Raw genomic sequence first — 23,835 nt, 5'->3', positions numbered from 1 at the left:
AGTCTCAAGACCAGAAAAGTGTGTTTGTGTTAAAGCTATAAATACCATCATCCGAAGGAAACCTTAGCGTTTAAGCATATACAAAACGTCAGAAGATAAAATGTCTCCGACACATACATATCATTATCAGTAATAAGGCAGAGCTTTTAAAATAACATGACATTGATGACATAAAGAAAACAGTCACCTGTAAATCATTGCATAGGCGGACGGATGGTCTATCTAAATAAATGGACCTATCCAACACAACCTGCCGAGTGCAGCTCCGTTGTAGATTGCTGGAATGTCCATCATCATAGTAGACCAGCTGTTTACTATGCGGATCTATTGCAAGCAATAATTCATCAGTTCCAAGCCTGGGTTGATGTGTTACAGGTGAAGGTTTTGATCGTTTCATGACCATTGTCATGACAGCGAGTTTGTCAGCTTTCCTGCGCTCCTTGTGGTCCTGTAGAACCTCTTTCAATGACATATTGCTCACAGTATCGCCACTGATCAGCACAAAATCACCGCGTACCTTACACATCAATACAAAATTGTCACAGATTATAACAAGATGAATGGTCATAAATCATTCATAAGGCCTGCCCAGGTGGAAAAGGGGGCGGAGAGCTGAGAGAGAGAGAGAGAGAGGGAGGGAGGGAGGGAGTTAGACTGTAGTTGCATTGGAATATGTAGTGGAGAAAGAATTTTTGGAAATGAAAATTCATAATTCCAAATACATACAAACGTCAATTAAGGATGACAAACACTTCCATATATAGACAAAACTTGGAAGCTTAGCCCTCCATATGTCTCACACTTCCAAGCAGCTCCGTGTAAAGCAACTTTCATAGTTTGACATGAAATATTTCTGGCTTTATTGTTTCATATTAAACGTACCACATTACGTTGATCAATAAAGCGCAAAGCATCACCCGCACTGACGCAATCATGAGATTCAATGGCAACAACTTTGAAATTCGGTTGTGATCGCCATTCGGACTTGTCGAGATAACTGGTTACTTGTTTGGCATGTGCACAGCAAAATACAAATACTTCCTCCACGCCAGCAGAAGCCAACCATTCAAGCGTATAATCAATCATGGGGATGTTCACGAGCGGCAGAAGAACCTGAGAACTTGGAATCAGAGCAGCTTCGATGTACAACCAAACGATTTTCCAAAAGACAGAAGACTGTACGCTGACCTTTGGACGCTCTAGTGTGATCGGGCGAAACTTCTGAGCGAAGCTATCAGCAAGCAAAACGGCCTGGAGGGGAACTTGAGCTTCATCATCAGCCATCTCGGCCACTTTTGAGCCTTTCTTAAGAGCCATACTGATCCCCTCCGATGAGCACAACAGCTCACAACAAGCTTCGTTTTGCTCTTGTATCCTTTTTCCTTTGCCTACCGCTTGAAACAAACAAGTTGAGTACAAGTACTCGTGAGCACTCCTTAGGTTCTCCCAAACTCAAACTATTGTCAACATGATTAATTTGCAACACTTGTGATGGAAGCCCGTGCATAGAACTATTGGAAAGTTTGAAAGCTACCCCTTGCAAATGCAAAGAGATTTGCAAACTCTACTTGTGTGTGAGTGTATGTGTGTGTAAGAGAGAGAGAGAGACCGAGAGAGAGAGTCTTAGGGGAAAAGAGTGTGTGTGTGTGTGTGTGTGTGTGTGTGTGTGAGAGAGAGAGAGAGAGAGAGATTAAACCAAAATAGAAGGTGGGAAGAAACGGTGTCATACACTTTTTTTACTTTGAGGACATGGGTGCATTATATCGACTCACCCTTGAACTCAAGGACCTTATATCTCGCCTCACTTATATACCATCCTCCTCCACATGCTACCTACAAATCCTGCCTATAGAATGTATTGGCCCTTATACTAGAGCTCCAAAGGAAGAAGTATCATATGAGGTGATTAACAAGCTGCAGCAACAACTAACCTGGAACCTCGCTTTACCTTGCAACCAACTTGGTAACAACTTGAGAGTATAGAGTTCAAGCATGACTAACTTCTAATCCAATGCACATACTTTATTGTGAGGCATAATTAGAAATTAGCTTATTAGAAAATCTATTCCAAGAAGGGATTAAACAATAGGGGACAATACAAGTTAAGTACATTGAGTCCTAGGTAGAGATTGTCAGGATATAGCCTTGACCCCCCATAGGTCTCTCCACATATTTTGTAGATGTTTTTGATGCTTAAGAGTACAATGACTTGAGGCTTATGAATCTCGACCTAAATACCCAACTTTCCCCTTGATTTTTCTACTGACTATATTTTTGCACTAGTGGTCTCCCTGCCTCAATGTTGAGGCCCTATAAAATAATGGTGGTCAATGAACAACTTTTGAAACTTGCCTAGACATAAAAGCTCATGAATTGGAGGAAAATAAGCACCTTGTGACACAAGTTCTTAGAAGACTAGATCAAGCTACTCTAACCAGCTCCATGAAACTCCTAGGATAGAATCCAAATGGTGGGGGAAGAAACGTTCAACCAAGAGCTGCAAAGGGGAGACTAGTGAGGTGTGTACTATGTAAAATGTTTTTTTAGCATTATAGGAAATTTGTGTAAGGGACACATAAAATTATATTTTGGCAAATATATTTGAAAATAGGTTAAGGAAGACTAAGGTAATTATGCTCCTAGCCTTGAAAGAACATGTACAAATAGGAGACTACATTAATAAAATGACTTTTAACTCTCATGTGTCTTGTGCTCATGCCTTACTTCCTTATTTTCTATTTGTAGGTTTTGTTGCATTTCATGAATATTCCTTTCACAATCCTCGTGATACTCATAGCACTCGCAATAGTTGCAATGCAAACAACTCTTATCACCATTTATAGAGCAACCGATGGAGATTGAACAAGAGAGATGTGAAGATGCCCATAACTTGTACTTCCTTCCTATAATGTTGCTCTCACAATGAGGACTAGTCTCCATGACATCTTCTCCCTCACCCTATATCCTCTACATTTTTGCTATCCCATGTCCTTGTTTCCTCCTACTTACCCTACTTACACCTCACACTCCAAAACCTATACATGAACCTTTACACCACCGCCCTTAACAATGACCCAATTTCCTCTCAAACCTCTCTCCCTCACCTCACTCATAAGTATGGAATCACCCTTTGATTTCCAAAACCTTGCACATCACATACAAAACCTCTCATAGGACTATGACTCCAAGGAGCTACAATAACAATACAAAGGTCACTTGCACACATTTGAGGGAAAAAGATTGAACAATATTTTCTTTTTATTTTTCCTTTTATAGTTTATTTATTGATGAGTTCTAGGCTTCAACATATCAGTCAAATCATCTTTTTGCATTCCCATATATCTTGAGAATTGATTAATTGACATTAAATCATGGTAGCATCAATTGGTCAATCTGATGCATCATCAAAGTTTAGCAATTAAATTTGGATCCAAATGGCTCCAAAAACCCTAAAGTCTACAAGAATAAGTGGAATGGGACGAAGACAAAACCTCATATCATTTGATAAAAAGGAACATTCAAAATGCTATGTTAGGACAAATTAACAAATTTGAAACATTTAGAGTTGCCTGGGATATGATTGCCTCCTTGAGCATATCAACAAAAGTGTGTAACAAAATTGCAAAAACTTAGATAAATTTATTGGTCACTTTCCCTCTTTAGCTATAAGAGGTTTTTGTTATACACCAAGATGATTCTAAAGCATGAGAATCAACAAAAGCTCAATGGCTTTGGGAACTATATACAACTTGCTCATATGTAGTGTAGTAAAACACATTCACTTCTCCAAACAATATGTTTTCTCATATGAAGTGTTGATGAACCTTGATATGGCCAATATGGGCATGAAATATTAGTTTCCTAACTAGATTTGTGTTGCTCATGTTGTCAAAGAAGATTGGAGTCAGATCCCTTGAGTGTAACTCAATTTTGATAGCAAACCTTTGAAACTAAACAACTTCACAAGATGAACCATGTAGGTATCCTTAACCTATGCATAGAAGACTTGTGACATGTCAATTTAGCATTTAATTAACCTCTTCCACTTGTGTCACCAAATAATCCCCTCATTGCAGCATATTCGTTGCTCTACCTTCCTCCTCTACCTTTGACTCTAGTAAACAATGCATTGCCAAAACCTTGTATCTCCCAATTCCCAACTATCCAATTTGTTTGCTCACCTACATATGGAGAATTGTGTGCTATAGCAAGAGTATCTTGTTGCCAAATTATATATTACAAACACTCTATATGACTCAACATTACTATGAAGTATCTACTATAAATAATCTTTATGACTCAATGTGCGTAAATGGTAAGTTGCACAAACATTGTCACAAATCTTCTCACTAATCAACGTGGGCTGACCTTTCTGGTCCTTTTGATGTATAAGATGATCTATGTGGGGTCCCTTATTCTTGCCTCAATGACATTTTTAGGCATGCCTTCCGTGCTAGTATCCATATTGGATTGACTCTTTGAAATATGCCTTGTAGAATCTTCTAGCATTATTACATGAAATATTCCAATTTTCTTGTTTGAAATATATTATTTGCAAGTATGATTTTACATTAGCTTTTACAATCATATTGAGCATATCGAGTGCCATCATACACATTTAGCTCCATGCTTTCTTTACATATTTAATTGCTTTTTCATTTGGCACCTTTTATTGACTATTTACAAGCTCCCATAGTTCTCTATATTCCTATATTTTTTGCATCTTGAATATCTAGGCTTAGTAATTTGTGTCCCCTTACACCTTTCTAACACATGAATTATACTCTCCTCATGGTAGGAAATGTGCTCTACATCTATGTCTTCAACTAGCTTCAACTTCTATTCTTTGTATCCTCCCATCTTCGCTAATCCAATTTGCACCCCCCTTCCATCTTTGTTAGCTCATGAATCACACTCCGCTCATGGTAGGCATTGTACCTACCCTACGGTTGTTTCTTCAATTTGCTTAAACTTCTACTCCTTGTACTATTTAGACTCTCTTTACTTCAATAATAACTAAGGAGCCTACTATGAGCTCTGTAAAGTCTTTGTTAATGTGCTAGGCACTCATTCCCTTTCAAGTAGGCCAAAATTGATGTTACAAAATGGTTCCAAATTTGCCAAAGGGCTCTTTATATATAAGGTTGATCGAGGGTCCCTAAATGGAATCCACTATGAGGGTTTGCAAGGATGTCTTGTTGTGATGGTACCGCATAACCTTTAATGCAAGGACCTTATTAATAATGAAAATCTAAGGCTATAGAAAATTGTGTGACCAGTTGTGTGAGTTTTTAAATGAATCTATCAAAAGTCATCTCGTAAATATCAATAATGACAAGTTTTTCTTGTGAGGCTCACCACTTGCAAATTTTTGTGTGGATTTCCTCAATTACAAATTTCTCACATGAAATTCTAAGGTCAAACATCATGAGAATCTACATGCCAATGTCTTAGACAAATAATCACAAGCTTTTATGTGTTGTCTCATGCCAATGATTGCAAGTCTACACACAATGCATGACACCAAAATTCTTCCATGTAAATTTTTGAAATTAACACTCATGAGATATTCCATGTGAATCTTAATTGATCAATAATCATAATTTTGACGCAAATATCATCAACAATCGTAATATTTCATGCTATTGATGTGTGTGTGTGTGTGTGTGTGCGTGCATGCATGTGTGTATGTGTGTGTGTGTGTTTTTATTTTTAAAATAAAAAACCTTTTAACAACATGGCACACGAAATAAGGGTGGATACAAAAATTATTTATTATATGGGTGTTCATAAAACAAAAGTTGGTGCAAAAATGTTGAATCTGTCAAGCAGTCCAAGCTCCAAGGTCATGGTCCACTTACGAAAATGTATAAAAAAGTATGTAAGATTTTATTTGGCAAGGAATGCCAATAATGTTTAAAAAAACATATATGCAAACAGAAGTACAGCTAGTGAAGAGTTGTATGTGAGAAAAAAGTGAGAGTTTTAAAGGAGTAGGGTGAAAAAGATCCTTATGGATAGAAAAAAGTTGTGGAAAGAAAAGGTTTGTTTGGAAAATTATAGTGAAAATAGGAAGGGATTTAAAGAGGCAGTCGATAGAGCGAGCGAGGAAAAGCGAGCGGGCCCAAAAAAGCGAGCGAGCTTTTCCACAATTTCCTTATCGAGGTACTCAACATAGCTTTGTGGAAACCACTATTTGGGAAGATTCTTGAAAATAAAACTTATGTTACTATGTGTAACTAAACCAATATTGCGAATTATAGTCTACCTTAACTTCCAATTGGAGCCATACTCACATTATGCAACAATAGTATGTGGGTTTGAAAGAAACCGAATTTCCACTCCAAAGCGGATTCCATTACTGATACAACAATTCTTTTGCATTTGAAATGGGTCTTATTATCAAACTCCTTCAATAATCAAAACAAATGCGTTGCTTGATATGTTGAACTTAGTAACGTAAACATCACTTCACCCATATGCGGGGAAAAAAAACTTTCTGTAGACTTCATAGCATGGGATTGCATCAACACTTATGACATTCAAAATGGTTCTTCTTATTAAAAGTGTTATCAACCATGAAAGAAGTGAATGTTTAAAAATAGTTCACCCGTATGTTGAAAAACCCGTGTCATTTATGACATTCAAAATTGTTCTTGCAACCATCCTGTAGTTCCTAGAGATTTTGCCCATACTTCCAACCCCTTCCCTTCAACCACTAAGAGGTATCTAATAGTTTTATAGAACACTTGAGATATCATCACCTCCTAATACAAAACCATTATTACTATTTGAAGAACACTTGAGATATCATCACCTCTTAATACAAGACCATTCTTACTATTTGTAGAACACTTGAGATATCATCACTCCTTCCCTTCAGCCACTAAGAGGTACCTAATACTTTTGTAGAACACTTGAACCATTCTTACTATTTGTAGAACACTTGAGATATCATCACTCCTTCCCTTCAGCCACTAAGAGGTACCTAATACTTTTGTAGAACACTTGAACCATTCTTACTATTTGTAGAACACTTGAGATATCATCACCTTTTAATACAAAACCATTGTTACGATTTGTATAACACTTGAGATATCATCACCTCTTAATATAAGACCATTCTTAGTATTTGTAGATCACTTTAGATATCATCGCCTCTTAATACAAGACCATTCTTACTATTTGAGAGATTAATGGATTAAAGGTTTGAAGCTCATAGGAGACGAAGGAAGAGAAAGTCAGTTTCAACATGAGGATAATAAAACTAATTGGAATATTTTGACTTATGTATTATACCTTTTTGAAGACTATGACTTTAAGTCAGTTTCAACATTAGGATGATAAAACTAATTAGAATATTTTGACTTATGTATTATATATTTTTGAAGACTATGAATTTTAATGAGGAGAGGCACGCACACTACTTAGTAAATACACTAGTACTACTACTAGCCTACGAGTATTAAGCCTAGTAGCACCAATGTGATTTTGAACCTTGTATCAGCCTTTTGATAATTTTCTTTCATTGTTAGTGCAATAGAAATTTTTCCTTCTATGAGAAGAATCTTGCCAAATTTATTCAAAGTGATGATTTTGTAGTCTACAGCCACTATCCTCTGACTCTCAAAAATATATTAAATGTGAGCACCCATTTATCTTGTATGATCAACCCTAGACTATGGTGCGATAGGACATTACTAGAACAAAAAAGTATGAATTGATATGGCGATTTTCGGTGTGAAATAACCAAATTAAGGATTTAATAAGAAAGAAAACAATCAGAATCAATAGGCTATTCAATGGCTCAAATCTGCACAGAAATTATAATGTGCCTCCCAACTCTTATGCATTCCAGCTCATCATGTTTGACAAGAATGCAAACAATAATGAAATCACATTATCTTTAGTTTCAAAGTAAGCAAAGCACCAAAAATAAATGCAAACGTATTGGATGAGGAATAAATAGGTATAGATATAGATAGACCTATATATATGCATTCATAGATATAATGATGATTAAAGTTGGACGGTCGTAATAATATTATGTGTACTATCATTGGAATTAGGACTACTATTGGTAATATTGTATGTAGTAGTAGGACAACTACCATTAAGGAACACTCTAATAAAATTACTAATGGTGGTGACAAAACTACCACTAGTAGTTTGGTAATTACCCCTAACATCTACAACAAATATTTGATGGGTAGCTAGTATTAGGTCAAAAGGCCCCAATTGTGCTATAATAATGGACCAAAAAAGGGAGTGCTATAGCATCACCTAAGGGTCACTTTTTATCCATGAAAGAAACAAGTCGGTGCAACCTAGGTCATACAGCAGATCTAGGTCACGTGGAGTGGTTCGCGTCTCTTCCCTTGACAAAAAAGTTAGACTACCTTTGATAGTAACGACAAAGATTGCTGCCATAGTGCCGTAGAGTAGCCCCTAGGTTGCACCATCATCCTTTTTTGCTTTTGAGCCATTAAGTTTGATCCACTGATTTTATTTAGAATTATTCTACTATATGTTCCCATGTCCTTAATAGGATCTCGATATAATCCCTTCCATTGTAAGTACTTTTACTATAAGTTTCACATATCCTTAACAAACCACAAGGCTTCAATACAGATTCATTCTTATGTTTCAAGCCTCAAACTCAAACACCCTTATAAAAGGGATAATGTATTAACGCTACATTCAATCCATCAAATCTTTTGAATGATAGTTCTATTGAAAATTCATGTATCATCAATAGGATTTCATCCATTATATGTTCATTTGTCTTTAAGAGTATGTCTAAAAATTCATGTATCTTCAATATTATTTCTCTCATGTGTTCCAATATCTTCAAAAGGATACCTTTATTTATGTCCAAACTTGAGCATTGATTTGTATTTATCAAACACAATGTCACTCCACCTATTCTTTACAATGAAATTTTTTCACCAAAAGTGGGCCAAATGTAAGGTCTTTCCACATATTCTTAAGAATGAAAATTTTGGCCTTACGTTGGCAAGTCTATGGAATGAGGGTAAGGCCAAAGTCTCTAGTATGGTGCATTAGGTCTTGATTAATTCCTCTTTAGGCTTGAATATTTAATGCATTAACTTCACAACTATTATTTATGCTTGAACTTGTAATGTATTAATTTTATGACTTAGGATTTTATGAAGTTATATCTAACATGTCCCAAATTTAATGGAAATTAATATCCTACATAACATAACAAAGTATCATCATATCCCTTCCCAAAATCAATGCTACCTAGCAACTCTCCTGGCATTTTCACTACCTTGCATTTGAGTTAGCTATGATGAAGAATGTTGCCTGCCTTTGGAACCCTTAGAGTTACCGTTAGCATGATCTAATTTCATGTACCCCAAAACTTGAGACTTGGAGATTCCCATATAACACCAGCGGTAGCTGTCATGTCCACTCTCAATGCTAGTAAGAGCTAGGCCCCATAGACCAGTAAAAGAAGTCTTTTTGGAGGTTCAATTTTTTCCCTCCATCTTCTGCAGGTCCCATGATGAAATAGGATATATTCATCACCCTACATTTAATGCAAGAATCGACACAACTTTTTTTGGATCTGACTATGCAGTTTACATCCCAAAATTGGTGTTAGAATTGCAGAATTGCAGACTGGGAGATTCCCATATCACACCAATGGTAGCTATCTTGTCCACTCTCAACACTAGTAAGAGCCCGTCCCCATAGATCGATAAAAGAAGTCTTTTTGGAGGTTCAAATTTTTGCCTCCGTCTTCTCCGGCCCCATGACAGAATAGGATATATTCACCACCCTACATTTAATGCAAGAATTGATAACTTTTTTTAGACATGACTATGCAGCTTACATCCCAAAATTATTGCTAAAATTGCATACCGGGCATCTCCATTTGCCAGGGGGTGTCCCTAGCGACCCCTTGGACTTGCTCTATTTGTCTAGTTGTGTCTCTTCACAAAAATCGGAGTGGGGCCTATTTTCCCCATCTAGTAAAACTATATGCATCAATATGTATGTATGTATGCATGCATGCATGCATCCATGTATGTATGTACACACACACACATATGTATGTATGTATGTGTACTAAAACTACTAAAACTATATGCATTAAATAATGTTGTTGATCAATTTTTGGCATATCCCACCAAAATCAAGACCCCCATTGCAAAGAAAGGTAAGGAACACAAGTGCTTGTTCTTATGCTCATGAGACAACAAAATGCATGACATAGGCAACCAATGGGGTCTTACTTTTGATGTTTGTATGTATGTATGTATGTATATACATACATACATACATACATACACCATACATACATATATACATACATACATACATATATGTATGGTGTATGTATGTATGTATGGTGTATGTATGTATGTATGTATGTATGTATGTATATGTGTGTGTGTGTGTGTGTGTGTGTATGTATATATATATATATATGTATATGTATATGTTGATGCATATATGTATATATTGCTGTATATATTGATGCATACAATTTTAATATATGGAGAAAATGGACATGAAAACCATCTAAATTGGCTCTTGTCGTTCGATTTGATATATGACATGATCCCATTTGGATTTGTAAGTCCAAAGATATGGGGTCCTACTTTTAGGGCCTGAATGCCTAAAATAGGCAGCGCGTTAATGTGCTACCTATTTCATGCATTTAGACCTCAAAAGTAGGACCCCATTGGCAACACAATGGGGTCCTAGTTTTGAGGCCTAAATGCATGAAATAGACAGTGCGTTAACGCGCTGCCTATTTTAGGCATTCAGGCCCTAAAAGTAGTACCCTGTATGTTTGGACTCACATATCCAAATGGGGTCATGTCATATATCAAATCGAATGGCAAGATCCAATTTAGATGGTTTTCATGTCCATTAACTCCATCAACTAAAACTATATTCATTAAAAGCTTGAAATAGGCAGCGTGTTAATGCGCTGCCTATTTCATGCATTTAGGCCTCAAAAGTAGGACCCCATTGTGTTGCCAATGGGGTCCTACTTTTGAGGCCTAAATGCATGAAATAGGCAGCGCGTTAACGCGCTCCCTATTTTAGGCATTCAGGCCCTAAAAGTAGCACCCTGTATCTTTGGACTTGCATATCCGAATGGGGTCATGTCATATATCAAATCGAATGGCAAGATCCAATTTAGATGGTTTTCATGTCCATTTTCTCCATCAACTAAAACTATATTAATGAAATAATGTTGTTTATCAATTTTTGGCATACCCCCCCACCCCCCAAAATCAAGACCCTCATTGCAAAGAAAGGTAAGGAACACGAGTGCTTGTTCTTATGCTCATGAGACAACAAAATGCATGAAATAGGCAACCAATGGGGTGCTAATTTTGCTGTATGTATGTAAGTATGTATATATGTATGTATATACATACATATATATCTATATGTGTATATATATGTGTGTGTGTGTGTGTGTGTGTGTGTGTATGTATATATATATATGTATATGTATATGTTGATGCATATATGTATATATTGATGCATACAATTTTGATATATGGAGAAAATGGACATGAAAACCATCTAAATTGGCTCTTGTCATTCGATTTGATATATGACATGATCCCATTTGGATTTGTAAGTCCAAAGATATGGGGTCCTACTTTTAGGGCCTGAATGCCTAAAATAGGCAGCGCGTTAACGTGCTACCTATTTCATGCATTTAGGACTCAAAAGTAGGACCTCATTGGCAACACAATGGGGTCCTAGTTTTGAGGCCTAAATGTGTGTATGCATATATATATATATATGTATATGTATATGTTGATGCATATATGTATATATTGATGCATACAATTTTGATATATGGAGAAAATGGACATGAAAACCATCTAAATTGGCTCTTGTCGTTCGATTTGATATATGACATGATCCCATTTGGATTTGTAAGTCCAAAGATATGGGGTCCTACTTTTAGGGCCTGAATGCCTAAAATAGGCAGCGCGTTAACGCGCTGCCTATTTTAGGCATTCAGGCCCTAAAAGTAGGACCCCATATCGTTTTCATGTCCATTTTCTCCATCAACTAAAACTATATTCATCAAATAATGTTGTTGATCAATTTCTGGCATACCCTCCCAAAATCAAGACCCCCATTGCAAAGAAAGGTAAAGAACACAAATGCTTGTTCTTATGCTCATGAGACAACAAAATGCATGACATGGGAAACCAATGGGGTCTTACTTTTGATGTTTGTATGTATGTATGTATGTATATATATGCATGTACATACATACATACATACATACATACATACATACATATATATATATATATATGTGTGTGTGTGTGTGTGTGTGTGTGTGTGTGTGTATGTGTGTGTGTATGTATGTATGTATATGTTGATGCATATATGTATATATTGATGCATGAAATAGGGGTTGCCAATGGGGTCCTAGTTTTTAGGCCTAAATGCATGAAATAGACAGCGCATTGATGCGCTGCCTATTTTAGGCATTCAGGCCCTAAAAGTAGTACCCCGTATCTTTGGACTTGCATATCCAAATGGGGTCATGTCGTATATCAAATCGAACGGCAAGATCCAATTTAGATGGTTTTCATGTCCATTTTCTCCATCAACTAAAACATCAAATAATGTTGTTGATCAATTTTTGGCATACCCCCCCAAAATCAAGACCCCCATTGCAAAGAAAGGTAAAGAACACAAGTGCTTGTTCTTATGCTCATGAGACAACAAAATGCATGACATGGGAAACCAATGGGGTCTTACTTTTGATGTTTGTATGTATGTATGTATGTATATATATGCATGTACATACATACATACATACATACATACATACATACATACATACATACATACATACATACATATATATATATATATATATATATATATATATATATATATATATGCATGTATGTATATGTCGATGCATATATGTATATATTGATGCATACAATTTTGTGATATATGGAGAAAATGGACATGAAAATCATCTAAATTGGCACACAAAATAATGAGATGCTCCCTGTAAGCTTATGTCCGTATGCCCTTGGTGGCTGGACCGAGGACTAGGTAAGAATACTAGGAACTACATTATGATTTATTCGGTTGCCCAGAGGATGGCTGAGTGTCTTGATAAGACACAGGGAAGCTTATTAATCTCTTATGAGACAAATATTGGCAGGTACAAGAAACGAATGTCATGAGTAACATGTAATACGATGATATAGAGACCCATATTAGAGTCACAATTAATTTTTACGTGAAACTACTAAAAGACCATCTGGCGATCTGCTTGAACTTAGGGCCCCTCGAAGCTGCATTGCGTTAGCTCCTCTATCTCTATTGCTGGCTCTGAGTTTATCACTGCGTGCTGAAAGCATATAGCCCCATACGGCTCTTAGAGAGGAGGAAGGTTTTCATACATTCTTCTATTTCTTAATAGAAACTTCACGAAGGGATAGAACTGGATGTATATATGTATTTCAAGGTAGACATTTTGTTACGTCCTCTACAAGATCATTGAAGGAGAAGTGGTGGAACAGATAGCATTATGGGAACCTGTGTGTGATTTGAGCAAGAAGGTTTTGCACTAATGAAATAGGCAGATTATGGGGAATATAATATGGGGTATGGATTGTTTATACTCAATCTAATTTTTGTCAGTTGTATTATAAGACTGATAGGTAGTTTCGTTTTTCTTGTTAATCCTAGAAGGGACAATCATACCCTTAATTATAATATTCTCAAGGAAAGATATAGGTAAGATTCCTTTCTTATAGGAGAATATTCACATAACGTAGGAAGATTCCTAGAAGAAAGGAATCTTCGATGTATCTTTCCATTCCCATGTTCAAGCCCCATCATGGTATATATCATTGGAAATCCCTCAAAGAGTAGGTTCTAGAAATGCTAAGTTCGACAAGTTTTGAGCTAATCTGCAAAAAATTATCCATGCCCCCCTCTTTTGAGAGAATATTCTGAAGGGAAGCCCTTAGAGGGCCCCAAAATGAGCTCCAAATTTCCCTAATGGGGACGATTGTTGATATCCTTGATCATGTTTAGATAGATTTTTTAATATAAATAATACACTAGAACCATTCCTATCTTTATTAATAAAGAATGATTACTACCACTTACTGAGTTTTTTTTATTTTTTATTTTCATATACTGAATATGTTTAAGAGTTTAAGTGCCAAAATTGAAGTATTGCAAGTCAAGAAAGAAGTTGTGGATCTCATAAGGTGATAAGGACCCTTTATATTGAACATGATGTTCAATTTACAATTTTGACTAGTAAAAGATTTTTTATTGTCATTTACAAAATTTTTATGACCATATACTGAAGGTTTTTACTGCCATTTACTGAGTATCCTTAGTGACATATATTGAATATTCTTGAAGTTCAAGTGCCATAATGAGAATAAATGCAAAACAAGTTGGGTGATAGGGATAACAACCGTATGCTGGCATGGAGTCCTGTAGTCCCACATTTAAGGATCATCGTTCTAACTTGCCCTTTTTGTGGATGGATGTAGGTGAGTTGGCACACTTCTCAACCAAGTTTGCTGTTGAAGGTTTCTGAAGATGACACTGGCACACTATATACTAGCGGCGGAATGGATAGATGCATATAATCATCCTATGATATAAGTTGATATTTTGTTTACAACTTTTGGCTAATACTGAGATTTTTGGGAATAGATTGTCCTTTGTATGGATATACCATAAACATGGAATATTGAGACAACTCAGTGATCTCTAGCTACTGTTGTGATTATGCAAGTTTTTGGGTAGAACAATAATTTTTATCTTGCCACCTTCCATCAGAACTGATTATATGGGATTTTTGGAAAAAAGGAGGACTACTAATGAATGAATTGGGACACCTTGTAGTCCCCTTCCAACTTATACTCAATTGATAATATCACGGAATCTTTACTTTCCGCAATGCCAATATAATAATTTATAATATTCTCTGATCTAGTTATGTGGGGAATAGTAGGACTTGGGATTTAAGGGACTTTGGAAAATTCCATGGGAAAGGGGGTGTAATTCCTGCAATTACAAATAGTAGATTTGAAGTTGTTTTATGAACTAATGAAATGATTAATTCAAGGACATTAAAGGTATACAATTCTGAATATATCAAGGATATTGGATTGAGATATGAAAGGAGAGTAGTAGAAATGTAGGTTGAAACACACACTAGCCTAACCATTATGAGGTAAGAAAAATCTCATGACTAATGGTTGTACTTGGCTTTGATTAGCAGGCCTCTTTGTGGCACAAGGATTTGATGCCTCTTGGGTATGTGGATCCACTACCTGCCCCATCACTTGGATGCCATGCCATTATGACTATGCTAAATGAAAGAGTCCATTATAGAATCATTGCCATAGATATGCAGGAAATCAAAGAGCACCCTGAGTCAAATAAACTGTTGGTTATGCAACTGTCCATCAATGATTGGTGCAAAATTTTAGTGATTGGAAAGGGCAATATAGAGAAATTTTTGGAGGTGAAAGGGCAACACACACACACACACACACACACTTATCTCCTCTCTCTCTCTCTCTCTCTCTCTCTCTCTCTCTCTTTTTGTGGGAATATCTCTCTCTCTCTCTCACGTGCGCGTGCACACACACACATTTTCTATGCCTTACAAACACACGCATGCACACACACACACACATACCCACACACACAAATTCCCTTTCTTTGTTAGAATATATGCCCTTATATTATTGGTTCCCACACCATTGCCCTCACTCCCCACTTATGAGTTACACAAAATAATCCCCCCCATGGGAAAGCTTCTTATTAATATAGATAACCTTTAAAATGTTCTTAGACTATTCATAATTATGTTTCTTAGACTCTGTATAATTATGTGAATTTAATTAACCCTACCCCTCCCCTTTCATTTAGAATATATAATTTATTTCATTCTAATTGTCCCCCCCCCCTTCCATACCCCTCCCCTTTCTATTCATTTATTGGCTTGTTATGTATATATGTGTGCATATATATTATATATATATATATATATTAGGTATAAATAATTGATGAACTTCCTTCCTTTTTTTTCCTTCCAACCTTTTTTTCCCTTCCTTGTCCTCAAATATATTCTTGGTTTTTTTTAAAATACATACAAAGTTCCTTTACTTTATTTGTTTCCTTTTTTCTTCAGAAAATTATTAGTCGTAATATCAAACTTTTTTTCCTTCCCCCAACACCTTGTCTTTGCTTTCCCCCCCTTTTTTTTCTTATATATTTTTATTTACTCCCCCCCCCCACAAGAGCACAACTCTCATGATTTATCTCCCCCTTTTTTATTCCCCCTTTATTTTGTTAAGTCTAAACCCTCACTTAACTAAACCTTTAACCTAACCAACCCTTTGTAATTAGCTTTCTTATATATTTTTATTTACCCCCCCACCCCACAAGACCACAACTCTCATGATTTATCTCCCCCTTTTTTGTTCCCACATTTTTTTTGTTCTATTATGTCTAAACACTCACTTAAATAACCCCTAGCCTTATGTAAACACTCACACTCATGTCCCCCTAAATCTTACTTAAGGGGGAAAGTATTTACTATCTTTTTGTGCTTTGGAGTTAACCCAAACTCCCCTGTCCTTAATTAATATTCTTTTCCTTTTATTAAATTAATTCCTTATAATTTTCTTTCCCTTAATATATACATGCATGCTTATAATTTTCGATAAAATTATACACACGTGCTCTTAATAAAAAATTCCCCCTTTCTTTTTTTTTAAAAAAATTTCCCCTTGGACTTTATTATGTCTTAATAATAGGTCTTAATGTTGGGTAATAAACCCAAAAAATGCTTTCCCCTTCTTTTCCCTTGTTAACTGTTCCCCTCTCATGGACTTGTTTATGCTTAGTAGTATCATTGTTGTTGGGTTGTATATAAATTATGATTTAACCAACCCCCTACCTAATTTACCTCACTTGCCCACTTAACCTTACATTTATCTAACCCTTGGTGTCAAAAATGTTTTCTTCTAACCCCCACCCACCGCCCACGTCTTGATCATGCATCGCTTTACAACTCGTGCCCACCGCCCATGAATACGTTACAAAACCTCCTCTTGATTTGTTGTTAGCCCTTCATGTTCTTGTAGCTTTGATTCACCACTCCATTGTGAAGTCACTTCTTGCTTGCTCCTGCACTCTAACTCTCGTTTCCCTTCATGCAAGACCTCCTACTGGCATGTTTGCTCTTTCCCTTGGGTGACTATGGACTCTGCCAACTATTACTTGTTCTAGCTCCTTTCAACTCCCTGCAAGTTCGCCTGCTGCCACCTTTACTCAGGTTCTCGTCTATGGCTTTCCTTTTCCGCCTCTCAAGTTCTTGTTGCCTTCGCCCTTACTCTTTCTCCTCCTTACTTTTTGGCTTGCTACTTAATGCTTCAGCCACTCGTACTTACTCCTTGGCCGCTCTTGCTTTGGCTAGCTGGAGACCTTTCTTTTTAACCTCATTGCTTCTATGTATGATGATTTCTCCTTGGCTTTCTTGTTCATTGGCTCGCCTACCATGGCCCTTTCTGAGCTCCATGCCACACTCTTCTACCTTCTGCACCTCTTACATGAGCTCCTTATGAAACTTTGGTACTTTCTTGGGACACCTCTTCTCACAAATGTGCAAGAATACTAGGCTTGAAAGCTCTCCTTGTTCATTTTTTGCAGCTTTGGCAACTGTTTGTGTGCGCTCGTGGCCTTGGCTAACACTGGATTGTTCCCATGATCCCTAAACTTGATCTTTTGTGCCTCTTTATTGCTCGCATTGGTCCCTTACAAACTTGGTGTTACTGACTCTACTACTATCTTCCATTACTCTATTAATGACTCTACATGCATACCTGCAGCATCTGCTCTTTTCAACGTAATAGTTTTCATGTATTCTATAGTTTTGCAGAGAACACGTTACACTTGCTCTCTTTGTGTCTCCTTGATGTTTCTCTTTCAACTAATTGCTTTATTATGATGCTATATAAATTAATGTAAGCCTATATGGACGTTTAGTTTCCTTTTTTATTTCTTTTACTTTATTGTTTCTTTTGCCTTGGTTTATGTTTTTCCTTGGTTTTCTCTATTTTCTTTTCTAACTTTCATCTCTAACCTTTGCTTTTCTAGTACCTTTACTACTTTTTCTATATATATATATAATTTTCTTAGACCTTGGTTTTCTTTTGAAGCTCGTCTATTTTCTTTAATTAATTTATAGTTTTTTTCCTTCTACAATTTATTTGAGTTTTCTAGCACTTTTCGCATATATCTCTTTAACTTATTTCTTAGTTATTTTTTTATATACTTATTATTATATGTTTGTTTGTTGATTTCTATATGTGTTTACCCTTTACATATACATATATATTCTTACTTATCGTTTTTTTCCAATATTATGGTATAAATCCTATAATTGTTTTAATTTCCCTTTTTAAATTCAATTTATCATTTTGTACTTATATATACTTATATATGTAGCTATATATTCCTTTTAAATTATTGAATGAGGATTATTTTATTAGTCTTTTTTCTCAAATGCTAATCCCCTTTTTTCCTCTTATATATAAGTAATTTACTCAGTCCTTTTTGCATGCAATAGACTTTAATTGTTTTGTTTAGTTGGTCCATATTTTAATTCTTTTGAAAATCCTTGATTATTTAAAATTCACTCTTTGTCTATCTTTCCTTAACTAGCATTTTATCCCCCCTTTAGCTAACATTTTTTCTTTAGTAAAAATTTATGATAAGCATCCCTTTTTTATAAACTTCTTGCCTCATCCTAATTTTTTCTCTGTTGAATTCATACATTCGTAATATTTTGCAAAAAATTGTCATTTTTGTATTCATTGTTTAATTGTTTGTATTATTCCTACAAAGCATTGCTTATATGTTCTTCAATTGTATCTTTCAATTACGTCTTTCAATTTATTAAATTGTAGAGCAAGAACCTTAGTTTCTTTTTTTCTTACTAACACGCTTATTTCTCAATCGTTTTTAAACATGGGTTAAATTTCATTTTTTTTGTGATTTCCCATGGATGAGGATTACCCCCCAGTATTATTCAAGGGTACCCCCTGTGGATTCTCTTTGTAATTAAAGATTCCCATTTTTTACCTCTCTACTTTAATTTTTTCCTAAATTAAACTTGCATGGGAATGGATTACCCCCCTCTCTTTAATCCTAGTAAATTTGTTGGCCCTTAATTACCACTCAGGGATGAGGATTACCCCCCTTAGGATGTTTTTTCACTTTCTCAAAATTATTTAGAATGTAAACCCCTGCTATTTTTACATTCCTTTAAAGCTCATTTTTATTTTAGAATTTTTGAAAGGTGTGTTCATGTTCTTTGGTAATTTCTTTATTAAAATTTTTTGGATTGCAAAAATTGTCAAAGGTTACTTTTTGGAATTCTTTTTCCCAACCATTTCTTTTGATAATTATCCAAATGATTGACTTATTTGTACGGTTCATTTATTGATGGGATTATTAAATCTACACACACACACACATACACACACACACACACACACACACACACACACAAAAACACACACACACACACACACATCTCCAATCTCTCCTCTCTTTTCACTCTTGTTTCGCTCTATCTCTCTTCATCTACAAAAGGAGAGGATGGAATGATTTGGAAAAGTTAGGGATTCTTTTATTTAGGTAAGATTATCATCATTCTATGAACCCTTCGTTTAACATTTATGAGTTAAGTGCTATGTCCAGGTGGTTTTCCAAGTACTACAAACGTGGTTTCAGACTTTTGCTAGCTCCATGCCACCTTTTCTTTTGTTGCTTGCCTCTTCTTCATGGATAATATCTTTGTATAGAAGTGATCAATGTCGAATTTGTCACCACTGTCTTGGGGGGGAGGGAGGGAGAGAGAGAAAGAGAGAGAGAGAGAGAGAGAGAGAGAGAGAGAGAGAGAGAGAGAGAGAGAGAGAGAGAGAGAGAGAGGGAGGGAGCGAGGGAGGGAGAAAGGGGGAGAGAGAGAGAGAGAGAGAGAGAGAGAGAGAGAGAGAGAGAGAGAGAGAGAGAGAGAGAGAGAGAGAGAGAGTTTACACAGACATTTGAATTCACCATCGATAAATATTGCAAATAGTTCTAAGTAGAATGGTTTGCCTACACATTCGTATGTTGCATAGATTTTTGTGGGCACTTCCTCCAATTTTGTGCAAGTAAATTGATTGGGACCTAGAATATGTTCAAAATCAAAGAGATGTATTGTCTACTAAGTTGTCTAGCAAACTAAATTAACCTCTCATATGTGATATTGGTAGCAACATTGAGTGTAACCAATTGGACCAGTCTAGCATTAGAGATTCCTACTACTTAGTTCTTGCTAGTAGACACTATCGAAGGGGGCAATCGATGACTTGAAACTTAATGGGAACGTTAGAGAATTTCTTGGGAAAATATATTCTTTTGGCTACCACTACAATGTTTGACATTGTTGGACGGCATGCCTCCTCCATGCCTCTCTTTACCTGATCACTATCTTGTGGGGTCTTCATTTATTAAGATGCCTTCATTTCACCAAAAACACTATGTAAGGATGTGTTCAACATCTTTAGCTTAGTATTTTGCCTATATTCCATGCACATGTTAAGATATTATTTTAACACCTTCCTCAACTATTTGGGCCCAAATTGTCATGACCTCTATTGCGATTTCATGTAATTGGTCTGGGATGTCTGCTATATTTTGTCTTTCCAATTCTCAGGCATGCTCCTCCTTGGAAAATCTAGTGAATAGCTTTGACATTTGAAGCATCTAGATGGCTTGATCATGGATGATGATAGATGGTGATGAGGTGTGGCAAAATTTTGGATACAACTGGTGCCGACTCTATCCATACTAAAAAAGCTATGGTATTGGTGGGGGGTTCCCTCATTGGTAGGTCAGACACTTGGGTATAGTAGTTGTGTTGCTGATCTTGCACTAGATCTCTTTGTGGCTTATTTATTGGCATGATGTTGATGGGTAGGGATGGTACCAATGTATCCTCTGGCTCTTTCTTTTCATGTTGATGGAGACATATTGGTTGCAACTATGCATTGCGCTATAGCACTGCTTGGGGCAATTCCTCATTTTCTATCGCCATCATAGGAATTTCTTCTAGGGCATCCGCATTGGGTGATGTGGTATTGTGAAGAGAGTGGGAGAGAAGTAAGGAGTCTCACTTGCAGCTTTCTCACATACACAAAAGGGCAATACACACAAAGGTGGAGGTTGAAAATAGTTTTCCCCTTCTTAGTTGCGAAAGCCAAAAGAAATCTCTCTTAGTACAAAAGGAATAGGTGAACCCTATATGTGGGTCTCAAACCAAAAACTCAGCTAACCTAGGAAGCATACTAACTGAGCCATTAACTAGAGTACATAAAGATAGCTGTCATCCAGCTATTATTCATGGGTGGTGTACCAACCGCATATGCAGCTAATAAGTCAGTGACATAAATGCACAATGGTCACCCTGGCATATCACGAGTGGAGCTTGATATCTCAACACTCCCCCTCGAGCTCAATCCCAGTCCTTGCACACCAAGCAAGTCTCTAAACTTGCACAGCTTCTCTGCGCCCAATGCCTTCGTGAATATGTCAGCTACCTGATCCTCTGTGCTGACATAAACTAGATCAATAAAACCTACTAGAACCTTCTCCCGCACATAGTGATAATGCACCTCAATGTTCTTTGTTCTAGCATGATAGATTGGGTTATTTGCCAATTGTATACTGCTCATGTTGTCACAATAAATGACAACTGGCCCATCTATAGACTGATGCATATCATAAAGTAGCTTATGCAACCAAGCTGCCTCACATGCAGCCATTGCTGCACCCTTGTACTCAGCTTCTGTGCTCAACAAGGCAACTGTAGGCTGTTTCTTGCTGCTCCAAGTGACTACAGCACTCCCAAAAGAGAACACATATCCATTGGTAGATCGTCTATCAGAAATACTACTAGCCCAATCAGCAGTGTATCCATGCAACTGTATCTAAACCCCAACCTCATAAAATAGTCCATACTACAATGTGGACTTCACATACCTCAGTATGCATCTAGCCGCATCCAAATGCAGTTTCCTTGGAGCCTGCATAAACTGACTTACCAACCCAATAGCATAGCTCAAATCTGGCCTGGTAATAGTCATATAAATCAAACTTCCTACTATGCATCTATACATAGTAGGGTCTTCCAGAAGCTCACCTGCATCTGCGCTCAGCTTCACATTCTGCTCCAAAGGAATTGAAATAGGCTTACAGCCTGTCATCCCATATTGAACAGCATGTCCAATCCATACTACCTCTGCAAGAGCCATATCCCACTTGTGGATCTAATCACCTCAATGCCCAAGAAGTAACGCAGCTCTCCCAAATCCTTCATCTCAAACTTCTACTTTAACAGCATTTTCACATGAAGGATATCTTCATCACTATCACCTGTGATGATCAAATCATCAACATAATGACAAGCAGCATAATACCTTTCTCTGTTTTTCTCACGTAAAGTGAGAAATCTACCATGGAAATCTGAAAGCCAATAGTGACAAGATACTGTCCTATCTTGTCAGACCATGCTCTGGGTCTTGCTTCAAGCCATACAAGGCTTTCTTCAACCTGCAAATAAACTGAGGATGAACAGCATGAACATAACCTGGTGGCTGCTCCATATAGAACTCTTCTTGCAAATCACCATGCAAGAAGGGATTCTTTACATCCATCTGATGTAAAGACCATCCCTTTGATGCAGCCATAGAAATGACTACTCTTACAGTTGCCATCCTTGCAATCGGACTGAATGTTTCTTCATAATCAATGCCATATGTCTATGCATACCCCTTGACAACTAATCTTGCCTTGTAGCTGCTCATAGAACCATCTGCATTGTGCTTCACCTTATAAATCCATTTGCAGCCAATTGCATTCTTGTGGGTCAAGGTACTCTGCCTGGATAGTCCTCCAAAATGAATGGAATAAACTATCGTGTTCTTTGTAAACACCTCTGGTCACCATATGATGTAGGCCATGTGTATGTGTTTAGCTCCATGGTACCTCCTGCAAATAGTATGTGCATGTACATGTAGGGGAGATAACCATTGGGGGATCTTATGTATCACTTTGTTCGACTTCACACCCTTGGGAACCCTTGCTAGCATGAGATCATAGCCATAGATTTATCCTTGACCACCATGAGATGGCTTGAGACACTATGTGACTAGATGTATCCTTGACATAGCCTGAGGCATTCCCTTGAGGGGGGGTTTGTTGGGATATCTCAAGGTGTATGCCCCAGGCACACCTTGGGTTCTATGTGTGTGTGCTAGAGGCACAGTTAGGTGCCCGTAAGCACTATTAGGTGGTGGTAGATGCCACATAGGCTGATTGAGAGATTCTAGGAGCTGATTGAAGACATGATTGTGGAGCTTGGTGGCTCATGCAGAGGTGCCTACATATGGACCTCACCCTTCTTCATTCTATAAGCATTCTCTTGTTTTGTGTTCAGCTCCATGCTTTTCTTTCACTTCTCCAACATTTGCATCATTGGAAAGTGCACTCCATCGATGGAGGTGGCCACACAAGCTCCAAGGACCGGTGCTCATCAATGGTCATGTAGGCAAAGGGTGACTGGGGTGGCACTGGTACCTCTTCTATCTCCATTTCATGCATGGAATCTCTAGAGTTATCACTCTAAACCAGAAATGCCTGTGGCTGCGTAAGTTGAGAGGAGCTAGATGGTTGCAAACTTTGGCAGAGCTCTCAGGGATAAGG

The 23,835-nt window shown here is 37.0% G+C and overlaps 1 protein-coding gene across 1 annotated transcript in view; it reads right to left on the bottom strand.

Moving 5' to 3' along the window:
• Nucleotides 1–1,384, bottom strand: part of LOC147897939 (Trimeric LpxA-like enzyme) — a 179,555-nt gene extending 178,171 nt beyond the window's left edge. The window contains exons 1-3 of the mRNA XM_087380525.1: nt 1,189–1,384; nt 883–1,113; nt 188–517 (exon numbers count right to left, since the gene is read on the bottom strand). Coding sequence (XP_087236651.1) covers nt 188–517; nt 883–1,113; nt 1,189–1,317 — 690 coding nt within the window. The 5' untranslated portion in view covers nt 1,318–1,384. The remainder of the gene's footprint in view (nt 1–187; nt 518–882; nt 1,114–1,188) is intronic.
• Between the last annotated feature and the right edge of the window lie 22,451 nt (nt 1,385–23,835).

Source organism: Dipteris shenzhenensis, chromosome 10 (genome assembly GCF_047967505.1).
Source record: "Dipteris shenzhenensis isolate YYH24624 ecotype China chromosome 10, Dip_SZ_1.0, whole genome shotgun sequence".
In the NCBI taxonomy this organism is placed as follows: domain Eukaryota; kingdom Viridiplantae; phylum Streptophyta; class Polypodiopsida; order Gleicheniales; family Dipteridaceae; genus Dipteris; species Dipteris shenzhenensis.
This window is presented reverse-complemented; position numbering and strand designations above follow the sequence as displayed.